Here is a 15,073-nt window from a genome sequence, read left to right on the forward strand (position 1 = left end):
AAGGGTGGCCAAGTTAATCCGAAATTATAAATACTAGTTCACAGGTCCTAAAAAAATTTGTGCTACAGCCTACAACTGCTATTTTTCAGTAGCAAAGAACAGTAGAGAGAAGGGCCGGGGTTAGATTGGATGATATGATAGAAAAAATTGTGAGTAGGAAACATTGAATTCAAGACCTTTCGCTTATTTAAAAAAAAAAAAAAAGAATAGTGGAGATAAGGAAAGAGAAACTGGAAAAAGGGGATGAAAAAAACACAAAAAATGTACCCCCAAAATAAAATAAAATAAAAAAAGGACAAGCAAAAAAATTTCATATATTGTGTAGTTTGTATCTACCATTTTCCCAATCAAGTGTAATGGAAAAAGTAATTCCCTTACGGTAAGCAGGGGGTAGTACAATAACTAGGCTTAATTACACTATACTCCCTGTAATTAGGTGTTTGTTGCACTTTGCCCCTTGAGTTCATTTTATTAACACTTTACCCCTTATGACCAACGCTCAAAGTTCATAGTTAGTATTTCCACCGAAAAAGGATAATGAAACTACTTTTGTGCTCATATAATCATAAAGTGCCTAGATTTACTGAAAATTCTGTTGCTTCTCCCTTGCTTTCTTTCTTCTTTTTTGCCTTTTTTTTTATCAACACCATTTCCTTCCATTTCTACTATTCTTTTTATACCTAAAATAATTATTTAAAAATACCTTTCTCAATTCTTTTGATTTTCTTGAGGTTTTTTGTTTTGTTAGTCTTCAATATCAGTTCATGGAATATCTATATTAGAAAATGCTACATGTTGCTTAAGTAAGAAACCATATTTCATGAAGTTTTTTTTAATCAAAACAAATATAAACATGTTAGATATTATTATTATTATCTATTTATAAATACCATTTTAGAATGACAAATAAACAAATTAATGGTACAAAATCGATTGTTAAAGTAAATCGACAGTTTAATTCTATATATCCAATAGATATATTAGAGGACAAAGTGACTGAATTGGAACATGTAGAAAAAAGAAAGAAAATATGAGACAAAAAAGAAAAGAAAGGAAGGTTGGTCTATTTGGCAATTAATGTTAGCTAATCTCAAGACTTAATATTCAAGGGCATTAAGCTCATTATTTTCATCATGTTGGATGGAAAAACTAACCCTAACTTTTGACCATTTCATAGGAGGTAAAATGTTGATAATCAGAATTCAAGAAGCAAAGTGCGACAAGCACCTAATCACATGGGGCAATGTGTAATTAACCTAATGCTAACCCTAGAACTTATACTTCCTCTTTTTTTTTCCCCCCTTTTTGTTGGTATTCATCTATTTACTTGTTTGAACATCCATTGTTTTATGTCTGAAGTTATAAATACTATGATCCTGTAATCAAGTTGTAAGTTTTTCTGAAAGGTAGACAAATTGAAATAGAATGTACAATTTAGGGTGAATGGAAATTCATCACAAAGTGACTTAAATCAAAATTGTGTCCAGAAAAACATTAATTGAAAACTTTTGGCATAAAAGTAGTATGTGTAAGTTTGCTAGTATGAGCCTACCTGTTCTCATAATAAAAATGACTTATGTGTAACTGATACAAATTCTCCTCAAACATAAATAGGATCGCGAGTGTAAATTCTCAAAGTTACCATCTAGCACAAGTGCACAGCCGACCATTACCGATTAGGAATTCATGGAGGAACAGATGCAAATGCCAACACAACAGCATGGATGTCGCATGGATTTGGACATGGGTAGGGTTGGTCCGGAAGGTTGATATGTTTGTTGTAGATTCATCAAAAAAGTTTATACATTTGTTATAGGATCTATATATTGTGCAATAATCAACATAATATAGGAGGTTTTTATTATGAACAGGGATGATTATATGGAATGTAAAAATGTAAATTTACATATTAGTTTGAAGGGTAAATTTGTCAATTTATTAATTTAATTTTGACTTTTACTATTGACTGATAATTTAACCTAAATCACGAGGGGGGTTATATATAGATTTTGAAACCATATGGAGTTATGTGATAAAGTATCAAATCATAGGAAATAAAAGGTAATTTACCCAAAATAGTAGATTTACACATCAACTACATGCAAGTTGCAACTGAATATAGGAGGTATTTATTATAAGCAAGGATGATTATATAGACTGTAAAAAAAGTAAATTTACGCATGAACCAGATACAACTGAACCATTGACAATATGCTTACATTTGGGGGATATACATGACATTGACATAATACAACCGGTGACGAAGAGAGGCCAAACAAGGATTTATTTAATTTAATCATGGGAAGATAATGACTTGAACACCCAGGCTGATGAAGACGTATATAAAAACAGCATCAAAGCAAGAAATATTGATCAATCCGGAGATGTAAACAAGTTTCTGCAGAATATTTAGTTCTTTGGAACCCAGACGATGTGATCCTCAGGAAGGAAATGGCAGATTGGAACAGTTCCAGGCTTCACTTTTAGCAGCTGAAAGGCCAAATGCTTTGGATTCCATTCTGATGTATCCTTGTGACAAACAACCACAGCCTTGACTTTAGCTCCATCAGCACCAACTAAATTAACCATGCATGCATCGGTATTCTGCGTGGTGCGGCAGTAAAAAACCGCGTAGACATAGTTTTGCTTGTGGCAAGAAACGATTGTTTTATCATTGTTGTTCAACTTGGAAACATCCACAACACCATAATTCTGGAATGTTGCATCTGTTTTATGTGCTTCGCTTGAAACTGCTAGAACATCTTTGCCCAGCTTTGACGTAGTGAAATCAACCATTGACTCCAGGGAAGTCGCACACTTCTTGTCTTCCCCTTTCATTGCAGGCGCCTCGCACTCTGCTATGGTTTCTTCAATAATATCGGCTTCTACCGATCGTGGGTTCATTGAGTATTTGTTCAAAATTTCAGGAACGGATTTGGACGAGAAGGGAATGGAATCGGCAACCAGACGAGAAGGGAATTGAGTATTTATTGAGTACTTTTCGCTGATTCAACGAACTTCAAATTTGGAGGTCCGTTTTAAAGAAGAAAACTTTTACTTTTGGGTCATTATAGAGTTGATCTTCAGCAGGATTTTACCATAACTGGTCACCAAATATCTGACACCCTATGATCCAAACATTGGGACTGCCTCTGGTCTTAAGCTGAAGCTGCCACTTCCAGGGGACTTCCCTGTAATTATTGGATGAGCAACGAGGTACGACATATAAATATATTTTTTTTTGTTGCAATACAAGAAAACTCGTGTAATTATTGAACATGTCATATAATTTATAGATATTGAATAGTTTTGGTGTTCGTTCTTTTGAAGCAGTGCAAAAGGTAAGTTTTGGTATATTACACTGAAAAAAAAAAGAAAATTACTAAGTGGGCAATTGGCGGAATTTCAATAGTGAATCCATAATTCATGAACATGAGATAACATCACTGTCAATATTGACCTTCTCATCTGAACACACTTTATGCTGTCACTTGTACATAATTATTAGACATTAACCATCTTTTCATATATAGCGTTCTTTCTATGGTTTGAGTCGATCTTGTAATAGAAAACTTCTATTACAAATTTCTTTTAGGTTTTAGAACTTGGTGAGTGCCTTTCAATTCAATTCCCCCAGAACAAATAAAGACTCAACTCAAGCAACAGAAGCAGAATAAATGACAAATAATACGAAAGGAGCATTTCTCAGACAAACTATTGTTTAGGAGATCTCCAACAGCTTTGGGCATTTCCAACAAACTTCAAGATCTCCATGCTTTGCTACAACTAACTCCTAGCTGAAATATATTTCATAATGCGAAAAAAGAACTTCGTCAGTAAATTTGTACACTACCAAAAGTGCAAGCAAATTATTTATCTAAAAATTCTCATAAATTAATTTTTTTAATACTTAGCTTTACTTCTTTTTTTTTTTTTTGTTTAGTAATGCATATACTCACAAAAACAAAAGGAAGAAAGTAGAGAAGCTTAAGAAATTCCATGGTAGTTATGCACACGAGCCACAGTAGAATGAAGGCATACAGTACTAAAAGCCAAAATATTTGAGCAACCATAAGAAACTTAGCAGCCTTATTTATAAGCGGAAGAGCCAATTGGCATTGCCAATTGTTAGAGGGGCGAAAGATTTTACTAATATCTTGGCTGTAATATTCATCGTATGGCAAAAATGCACCTTAACCACCATTAAGCTTCTTGACAGATAGAATGAAATAGTGAAAGTCAAAATATTTTAGTAAAGATATCACACAAAAATTCGCCGAATTTTTTATATGAATTTTTCTAACGCCTAGTTAGTATTCGTTAGCACACCTAAATTAATTACACGTAATAAATACATAAAATTACAATTATTGCATCCTATGCATTTAGACACTTTTTCAACAAATTAATAGCTTAGCCCCTCTTAATGCCAAACCTTTTTTTTTATATAAGTGAACTTAATTATCACCACCCTCAAAAAAAAAAAAACCCTTAATTATCACCTAAGAAAACTGCCATCTGTACTTTTACTGTTACCTAAATTTGCATCTAAGAAAATCGTCATTCACACTTTTATTGTCACGAGAAGATCGATCCTGAATATTCAAAGTCTGTTGTAATACCCCAAATATTGATAAAACACTACCAACTCGATCGTGATATATATGTTTGTTATATATGTTTGACTTGTACCCAAAAGACTAAAGCTACTACATTCTGCAAGTGAAGAACATGGGTTTTGTTATAAGCTTGCAAATTTGATTCGCTTTCGTCAAAGTATAGATGAAAATCATATAATAATACAAGGAAACTCATATAACCATTGAAGAGCTTCCCAACTCTTTGATATTCCCCACATCAAAAAGCAAGCAAAGCTCTGCTCCTTTTTTTTGTCGCAACGATAGATGTTGTATAACCTACTCTAGCCTAGTCTAGGAGAAGGGGTAGGGAAATGGTCAATTAAGACCAGCCACATATTGTGGCCAAATTATAGGAGGCAGGGTTGATCCCCTGACCTCCAGCATCACCATTATGGTGATGACCACTGGACCAAATGGCCAGTGACAAGCAAAGTAGTCATAGTCCTTCCGTCTAATTTGGCTGTTAAGATGGACGGGATGATACAAAAATAATACAAAAAATAAAGGGATAATTTCAGAAACATCCCTTGAGGTTTTCAACAATTTCATTTAGCTCCCTTAAGGTTTTAAAAATTACACATACCTCCCTTATCATTTAAAATGATAATACTACCCTTAAATATTTTAATAAAATTTCCTTGTTTGGTATGTGTATACTTAGAATGACTTTTAAAATCATTTTTTCATTATTTTTCATTTTTTAAAAAGTTTTTAGCCAATAAAACTGTAGAACTATCACTATCACCTCTAGTTTCTATTGTAACCGAATGTCCAACTAGTGATTTTTTGACAAGTTAACTTTATATGTAATCCAATGTAGTTGCTGATTTTTGTTTTCAATTTTTGGGTATTAAAATTAACAATAAATGAAAAGAAAATGGCCTAAAATAACTATTAAATTATGATAATCCAACTATTCGAAAAATTCATAAACTCTAAATGAATTATTTCAATATTTTTTTATCTTATAAATTTAAATTCATAATAAAATACCATCAAAAGTATCCCATCATAGTGATAAAATTATTATTATTACAGTTGTTTATCAAATAGTAAGTATGGATTTGAAAATTTTGAGACATTTTTCTTATAATTATACTAGATAATCTTATAATTATATGGGGAAGTAAATTAAAACTCATTACACAAGGGTATTTTTGAATATTCATTTAAAAATTTGAACAAGTCAATATTATTTTAAGGTTTTGTTACTAAAACAATCAAATCAAGGGAAGTAAGTGTAATTTTTCAAATCTCAGGAGAGCGCAATGAAATTGTTAGAAACCTCTTAGGAGGTTTTTGTAATTATCCCAAAAATAAATGTCAAGTGAGCAATCCGTGATGCGTTTTCCATCCATCTTAACAACCAAATTGGACGGAAGGGCTACAGCTACACATTTTTATTAATTGGAGAACTATATCTACGCACTTATTAGTTGGAGGACTAAAAGTACGTAAAATTAAAAGTAAAGTTTGAGAACCGCCGTGGTTTTTTGTTTTTTTGCCCTATTAAATACTTGACCACCTAATTGTAGATTCGATAAAATCTGTCCTCTTATAAGCTTTCTGGATAACAATCCTTGACTACCTAGTAACGTGAGGAAGTAGCTCATAGTTTAATCAATGAACCAGTCATTAAATTTGTCTTTTCTCTTTTTTTATTTTGGTATGTTCTGCCGTATTGACCACCTCTCCAAGTGGTGCTGATTATTTTTGGACCCTGTCTCGCTAATAGCTGAGAAACCAATTTGTCGAGAGGCAAATTAACCATCACAAGAGATTTAAAATTCTTTTTTGATTTGTTGGTTAACTTCTCTAGATTTAAATCTCACACCCTGAAGTTTAAAAAATTTAGAGAATATGCTAGTAAACTCTTCTAATTTAGAGAATATTCTCTTCTAATTGAGAGAATATGCTAGTATACTCTTCTAATTTAGATTGGCCTTCCCTCCAGTCTAGCCTCAGATGTAACACGTTTGGTCCCCTCCTGTTTAGTGTAGTATATTATGGGTATTACCAATTGAAAAAAAAAAAAAAAAATTCTAACCTTTGGGTCCTATGTGATGGCCACAATTATTGTGAAGGACATTAATAGTATCACAGACGTGTGGGTTTAAACTCACCGCTAATTTTTTAAGTTTATCATTATCTTATTTTTTTTATTCCTATCTTTTTAGTATGTTTGTCCTTTGAATTGTAGATTCTTTCTCGTTGTTTAAAATCTCAAATGATGTAAGTTACATTTTTATCCCCACTACATTATTTTAACAAAAACAAATTAATTTAACAGTATGAGACACAATGCATTAATTATTTATTAATGCGACTGCTCATTGCTATATATTTTCATTCTTACAACCCTAAAAGTCAAAAAATATAATTTGACCATACCCTAATAAGATGTGGACATTGGTTTTATATGTCTAAGAAGAAAACTTTTGACAATATACAAATTTAATTATTAATTTCAACTTCACATGTGAAAAATCATATATATGTAGAACCAAGTACATAAATTTGAAATTTTTAGCTAATAAAAAATGAAATAATTAATTAAAGGGTGTACATAATTTAGTTTTGAATAAAATTTTCTTGACATAATAGACAAGAGTTTTAACAAGTCAATATGTAATTCTAATGCAATTAATAACAAGTTAAATTTCATAGGTTAACAACAAAATAGCAAGGTCAACAATGTTTAAAGAGTAAAAGTTTAAATTTTTCATAAAGCAAAATTTAGGTAAAAGGGGGCAACGCAATTTCTTCAAATCTAATGGAGCAAGAGAAAGATTCTTAATAAAAATTGCCAAAATTTTCTAAGACCTAAAAGAAAAATGAAAAACTTGGATGGACGGCTGCCTCTCCTGGCTCCGCCGTTGTGACCAGTAGAATGAAAGATGGTATGGAAAAATTAGCCACATGTTTCGTTTATTGACCCAATAATTGAATGATCATCTTGCTGATGTCCAAAAAAAAAAATATTTTGTTAACATGTGCAGAAAATGTTTCGCCACATCCTAAAGAGCTGATGAGAAACAAATTTAAAGAATTTAATTTTATTACTATTATTGTTATTATTATTATTGGTTTTTTCTTGCCAAACTCATGATTGGATAATGGATATAATTGGTTCAATCCATTTAATAAACGGGCATGGGTATGAGTATACTCAATTATTCATTTATAAATCAATTAAAATTTTACTTATTGCATGTTGTCTGCCAAGAAATAATGGTATTTTATTGTTATTAGAATGGAAAGAAATTTAAATTTATTTACTTAACACTCAGTAAAAGACGAATTTAAATATATAATTATTTTTAAATGAATATGAATAGGTGATCCGAGTCAATCCATTACTCACTAATTAAATATGTTTAATTGAGTTAGTTAGGTGAGTCAAAGTAACTTAGTTATGACTGACACCTATGCTCCCTATCATAATTTACGGTTTTTAAAAGTTGACTATTATGTAGTGAGGAGGCGGACATCACGAATCGCACGTGGAATGTTCTTTTGTGCTCCAATTTGAACCAATTTGATTATCTATCTGGTACTGCAGGTTGTCATATGTGATAAAAGTAAAAGATGAAGAACTGGATTTTTGTTCTTCTGAATTAGTATATAGCATATATTTTAGTAGTATTTTACAAGGAAAAAAGAAAATTAAATAAGTGGGCCGTTGGTGAAATATTCGGATAGGGACTCCAAAGCTCATAAACACGCAAGAAATTGGCGGAAGAGCCAAGTGGGATTGCCAATTGTTTGAGAAGGGGAAAGTTTTGATATGGTGGCTGTACTCTATTCACGGTACGAGACCAATCAAATTTTGACATGACATATAGTTACTCTAAACATGCACCTTAATCTAAGAGTCGGCTTCTTGACGGGGACAGTGAAGATAATACATACATTAGTGAGATTTCACAGGAAATTGGCCTCATTTTTAGATGAATGAACTTAATCATCACCTACAATAAAATGTGTACCTAAGAAAACTGTCATCTGTACTTTTATTGTCACGAAAAAACTACCAACTTGTAACATTGAGAATTTGAGTATCTAGTAGTATACCTAAAAAAGAAAAAATTCCATTTGAGTACCACCTACTATAATTGAGAACCCTAAGAACATATATAATACAGATGTAAAAGTGGGCTACATGATACATACATGGATGAGGAAATTGTGGGCTAATGTTGAGGCAACAAAATAAATCAAAATGTGGAATCTCTTATCTATTTAAGTAGTTTTGTTATGTTTTACTTGTACCTAAAACTATGACATTCTACAATTGAAGCATATGGTTATTGTTATGAGCTTGTAACTTCGATTCCTTAAACATCAACTATGCAGCGATTAGTTTTAGCTAAGCATCAAGCTATGCAAAACATACTTAGATAAGTTTGGTATACACGCTGAATTACATTCACATAGTATTACTCCACCTATAAACAGCGATTCTAAATTATGATATTTTTAAACTATAGACACAAACATGAAAATTCTTAAAATTAAAGAGATGAATAATCCATAAGTTTGTTTTTGTCGCTAAGTAGTAAATCACTTAGGATGGGATTTTCCATATAGTATATTTCAAGGCACATAAACACAATAATGTTTGATGATGTAAGAAAAGTCTAGATGAAAATTATATACTAATACAAGAAAAGTCATATAAATTGAATATACTAATATTAGTTCTAGGTATTTGCATTTTACATGGTATGGGCTTCCTAAGGAAATGTCGAGAATATCCTTTTTGAAAAACTAAAATGATTGAAGTGACCAAAATAAGCAAATGTAATATGCATGGCACTTTAACAGCTCATGGTTTTGTATTTTACTACATAATCCCATTATATTTTAATGCTATACCACATAACCCCCAAATGATTTTCAAAATACATAACCCTCTATAGTTAATTAATAATTTTAAACTTTACAAATGAGTACTTTTGACGTCTTAGTTGATTTTATTATGAAATACAAATATTGTCACTTTGAAATTTTAGTTCAAATTATGAAAGGATTATATATAATTTTTCAAATCACAAGAGAATTATGTGAAAAAACACTAAATCATAAGAGGGTAAAGTGTATTTTATCCAAAAGTTAAATTTACTAATATTTGGGTCCCATTTGAGGGCCATATTTATTGTGTGATAGTCCATATTACAATTTGGAAGTATTGATGTCAAGAGGATTGAACTATAAGACTAATTTTCAAAAAAAAAAAATCAATAAAACTACTTTCGTTTAGTCCAAACAAAATATCAAAAAGACCTACTAAAAAGTTTTTCAAATAATTTATACTTAAAGTTTGGTGCTACTTGGACTTTTCTAGAGTGCTATAAAAACCTTTTTTTTTTTTAAAGATATTAACAACAGCAGTGGTTGGGATTACCTACTTTAGTTTGCCGCCTTTTAGGCCCTATTGTAAGAAGAAGAAAAAAAGGAAATTAAAAGAACTTAAATACTAATAAATGTCGAGTAACAAAATGTACCTTTTTGTGTAGTCAAATTGGAACTACAAACAGGGAAGTAATGTGACTATTTTGGCAAAATCTTAAATAATAGAGGATTAAAGTGAAATTCACCGTCTCTTTTTTCTCCTGTTCTCGAGAAAGTAATTTTAAACCAAACCAGCAATGATTGATTTTAAGCTCACGGCAGCCCTTGAATAGGCTCACCTCGAGCACGCAGCGGGTTCACGACAGAAAACAGATGAATATTCAGAGGTTGTAATCCAGGAATATATTTATTAAGGACTAAAAACAATTGAATCCTACAATTCTCAGACAGTATAGTAATTGCCCTTCACTTTCCTCGTCCTATGAGTCTGGCCCCATTTGCTCCTCATTTCTGTTTGTTTATGTGTCAAAAGCATATGCAGTCTGCTCGAGACAATTCCAAGAAGGGGTCCATTTTCTTGAGCCGTCTCAACTCAAGTGCAGTAGGAATCAAGATGAGGAAGCTTCATTGAATTCTTCACATAGCGCCAATTTTGAAGCTACCCCTCACTTTCTGCGTCTCTAGTTCTGGCCGATTTGCTTATCAATTTTGTTTGTTATTGTGTCACGCACATGCAAGTCTACTGAAGTCTAGTCTAAGAAGGTGTCTGTTATCTTGTTCCTATTCAAGTATTGCAGTCATGCTGCTCTGGAGTAAAAACTCCTTTCTTCACCTTTGAATCCCTCATAATTTTTCTCACCTTTGATCCTTTACATTTAGGATTTTTACTCATAACTTCTCAAAAGGAAAGGTACATTTGTTTATTTGACAAATGACATCTACTACATTTCCTTTACTTCCCAGTTCTCACGTACGTTTTGATTTCTGTTTTATTCTTCAGTTTTATTTATTCTCCTTCCTCGGAAAGCCCAAAGAAGCAACACCACATGCAGCCATGGCCCATGGCTGCAAGTTACAGCAGTGATATACTAAAATAAAGAAACCTACTGTCTATAGTAGCAAAAAATTAATTTGTTGGGTCATCTGAACCCACGGCTTTCAACAAAGAAAGATGCTATCTTGACTTTCTTGATGTGCTATATTTTTTCGGATGACCATCATGGTTTTATTCCAGAAATGAAAAAACAGGCAGAAGATCGAGATTGTGATTTTGCGGGAATTTATTTCTCGAAAGAATCTGTTTTAGGGTGTCCACTAGGTATGCCCCAACTTCATGTATTGCAGGCTTTCAGGCCAGACCTATACTTTAGCAAGAAAAGCTCTTAGGTGGTTATCATCCTTCAGGTTCATGTTACTGTCAGAAAGTAACAACATGAACTAAGGTCTGCAAACACTGTAGCCAATACATTAGCCCTTCTTCCCAGATTAAAACCAAGAAAGAAAAAACTTGTCAGGGCCTCTAGCCTAAGTATTTGTTGCTTGGGGATGTGTGTGTTAGCCAAGGATTAATGACTATACAAAATTTTTACATATCTATTCCAGTTAGATGAAAAAGCTTGAATTGGCACAAAGAGCATATTATACCACTCTATTGCACATCATCGACTATAAATGAGGGAACAAAGTTGAGACAAAGCGCACAAAATAATTCAAAATAACTTCTATTTATTAGGACACTTTACATGCACAGCTGGGCTCGCTTTCAAATTGTAGGATCGAAAATATGGTCTGCACAAATGTCAGAATGAGCAACACAAGAGCAGCTGCAAATGAGATGATGGACCAGGGGTTATTGAAATAATTCCTCATCAGATGAGCTCTCCAGATGTTCCAACGCCGGCTAGAATACTCGTTCACTTGCTTGAAAACTCTCGAGTAACAGAAGAAATCGTTGGCTGCCTCAGTCTCGACCTCCTTCACAAGACTATTAAACACTGAAGATATCGCTTTATCATCACCTAACCACTTGGTTATAATTTTTTGGTGTCGAAGCTTTTCAACATCCCTTGAGGAATCAATGAGACTATCCATGAACGTGAGATAATCAATTACATATCTTCTATCATCCAGTCCATTAATCATGTAAAGTTCAAACCCAATTAAGTTTCTGAAGACGCATTCTGTAACATCATGAACGTCCAGAGTCGGGATTTTCATTACCCCCTTTTCAAAAGCAATATCCAGCCACGATACACTTTTGTTAGCCGTCTCAAACTTTATCCCGGCTTGTTTCAGTTCGCTTGCGCATTTTATGTGCTCGTACACCTCGCCACTTGTGGAACAATTGTCTTGCGAATCCCCATTCTCTTGGCTTTGATGATCAGCTACTCGTTTTGCAGCAAATGAAAAACAGTGCAAGCTGCTAGTAATTTTGGGTAGCTGGGTTGCGGATACACCTTTTTCCAAATCCCAGCTGCTTGTGGAATAAATGTCATGTGGATGCCCGTTTTCTAGGCTTCGATTATCAGCTGCTGGTTTTGCAGCAAATGGCCAACATGCGCTGCCAGCAATTTTATGTAGCTTGATTGAGGATTTTTTCATTAGCTTCAACCACCCGCCTCTTGTAGAATGAAAGCCTTGTGGATCCCCGTTATCTGGGCTTCGATTACCACCTGCTAGTTTTCCAGCAAATGACCAACACCAGCACTCGTGCACCAGGTGAAGAAGATGAACGACATCTCCAACATTTCCAGCAATGTTTGTGGTAGGATTCGGTAATGATACAGGTTTCTCACCTGGGAAAAAGAAATGCAGAGGTGAATCGGGGAAAATTGCAAGATCAATGAGGTTCTCCTCCTCAGCTCCTCCAGGTGACTTAGTCATTTCAAGCAGACGAACCAGGATGAAGAAAGGCAGTTGATTTTCAAACAATAGTATGTCCCTGAACAGACATCCCATTATCCTACGATTCAGGAAGATGGGGTCACCTTGTTGTGGGACGTAATTAAGGGGATACTCTTTGTACAGGCACCAACCAGCATATTTCCTCAAAAACTCAATGATAAAGAACCCGTCAAGTAGCATCATTTCCACAAATTCATCACTACCAAGACCAATCATATCTTCTTCTGCATACCAACTTCGAGCTCCCTCTTCAAGGTCTTTTAAGGCATTGATGTATCTCTCAGTACTTGACTCGCCTCTTCGAAGGAGAAGCTCTTTCAAGTACCACAGCTTATACGTCTGCGCTTTTACCAAGTTTTCCTTACCGTGATGATAAGGCCCGATAGAGAACATCTGTGGTTCGTACGCCACTTCATTTTGGCTGCGAAGTTTATGATCGACTCTGAAAATCCGTTGCTTGCTAAATGAATTTGATAGCCCAGAAAGCTTTCGATCAATACGAGTGGTCAGTCCTTTGTCCTCAGACATCTTAGTATATGTTGTTGAGTAGAATCAGAATACCACTGCAGGACCAAAGTGACAGAAAATTAATCACAAAGTTGGTTCAGAAAAGGTAAAGTAGAACAATAATGGCAAGATTAAACTCGCTATTTACTCAACTCTCGTTCAGATTACTTACATCTTACCCGAAGACCAACAATTTGCGTAGTTATCTGCGAGTAATCTTGATTTGCTCGAGTTACAAATGCACTTGAGGCCTGGCCAGGATTTTATAGTGCAGCACGAGCTCGTGAAAAGAATGAATTACTACTTTTTAAGTCTTATTCTTGAGAAGATGCAGATCAGATATGTATTAGCTGATACATCCAAATTGCTACGTAAGATGCCAAGCAATTTCCTTCAGTAAACTACAATGTACAACAGTTCTCGTGGAGAGACTTGTTGACTTGTTCTCGTGGAGAGAACAGTTCCTCTCCGTTGACTTGTTGAACAAAAAAAGTATGCCTTGCTTAATAATCCAAACACCACACAATAGACAATAGCACAACGGATCTTCTGTCTCACATTCTGTGCTACTCTCTGTCCCATTTTTTATTATATTGCTATTTCTCCTTCATAAACATCATGTTTTAATTCTTTTTTGCTTCCTTAAGATTCAATAACTATTAATTAAGTAAAAAATAAATACAACAGCTTCAAAAAAGTAATATATAATAGAAAATTAAAAAATACAGCAGAAAATGAGATTTTTTATGAATTTTCTACTGTATTTTTTAATTTTCTATTATATATTACTTTTTTGAAGCTGTTGTATTTATTTTTTACTTAACTAATAGTTATTGAATCTTAAGGAAGCAAAAAAGAATTAAAACATGATGTTTATGAAGGAAAAATAACAATATAATAAAAAATGGGACAGAGAGTGGCACAGAATGTGGGACAGAAGATCCGTTGCGAATAAATAGTGCATATTCATTGGTAGACGGATCTGAATTGTCCACGCATTGAACCTTCCTTGACGGTGCTAAATAGGGGCGTACAACTTGACCCGGTGATCCGCAAAAGCATATCCGATCCGGATTCGATCCGAATCAGTGGATATCCGATCTGACAGATCGGGTCACATTCAAGTCAAAAGAGTTATGCAGATTACATTCAAATCATTTTTTTTGTGATTCGCAGATATCTAATTTGACCAGCATAGTATTTTGTTATTTTTAAAAATATTTATACATTAAATTCACGAATTTAAAATAGTTTTATCCCTTGTTTCCTATTTTATTTTTATGTCCTCTTCCAAAACAAGCTTCTTTGTACACAATATTAAGTTTTTAAACATATTGTCATAAAATTTGTTGACAAAAAATTTGTAAATGAAATATTTGATCTTATTTGTTTGAATCAAAATATGGAAGTTACTTTCAATTGCATAAAAAAAGATTAACTTCTCCTAAAAACTTTTTTATAATTAAAAACTCATACTATGTATTTATATAATATTTAAAAACTCATTTATATAATATTTTTGAAACTCTAATATATTTAAATTTTATTTTATCTTTAGAATTTTTAGTTTTTTAAAAAAAAATTAAGAATCGAATGCAAATCAGATATCTAATTGATCTGATCCTCATAATACATATATCCACATTAGCAGATTTGAATACAGATCA

The 15,073-nt window shown here is 33.1% G+C and overlaps 2 protein-coding genes across 2 annotated transcripts; both read right to left on the reverse strand.

The window, feature by feature from the left end:
* Positions 1-2,263: 2,263 nt before the first annotated feature.
* Positions 2,264-3,225, reverse strand: LOC113706364 (BURP domain-containing protein 3-like). Its single transcript, XM_072062897.1, has 2 exons — positions 3,140-3,225; positions 2,264-3,004 (listed from the first exon to the last, which is right to left on the reverse strand). The coding sequence occupies exons 1-2, from the start codon at positions 3,223-3,225 to the stop codon at positions 2,410-2,412; spliced, it is 681 nt and encodes a 226-aa protein (XP_071918998.1). The 3' UTR covers positions 2,264-2,409.
* An 8,475-nt stretch (positions 3,226-11,700) lies between these two features.
* LOC113706362 (UPF0481 protein At3g47200-like) lies at positions 11,701-13,820 on the reverse strand. Its single transcript, XM_027228253.2, has 2 exons — positions 13,579-13,820; positions 11,701-13,462 (listed from the first exon to the last, which is right to left on the reverse strand). Exon 2 carries the CDS (start codon positions 13,425-13,427, stop codon positions 11,724-11,726), a length of 1,704 nt encoding a protein of 567 aa, XP_027084054.1. The 5' UTR covers positions 13,428-13,462; positions 13,579-13,820; the 3' UTR covers positions 11,701-11,723.
* Positions 13,821-15,073: the final 1,253 nt, after the last annotated feature.

This window comes from Coffea arabica, chromosome 8c (genome assembly GCF_036785885.1).
Source record: "Coffea arabica cultivar ET-39 chromosome 8c, Coffea Arabica ET-39 HiFi, whole genome shotgun sequence".
NCBI classification, from domain to species: Eukaryota; Viridiplantae; Streptophyta; class Magnoliopsida; order Gentianales; family Rubiaceae; genus Coffea; species Coffea arabica.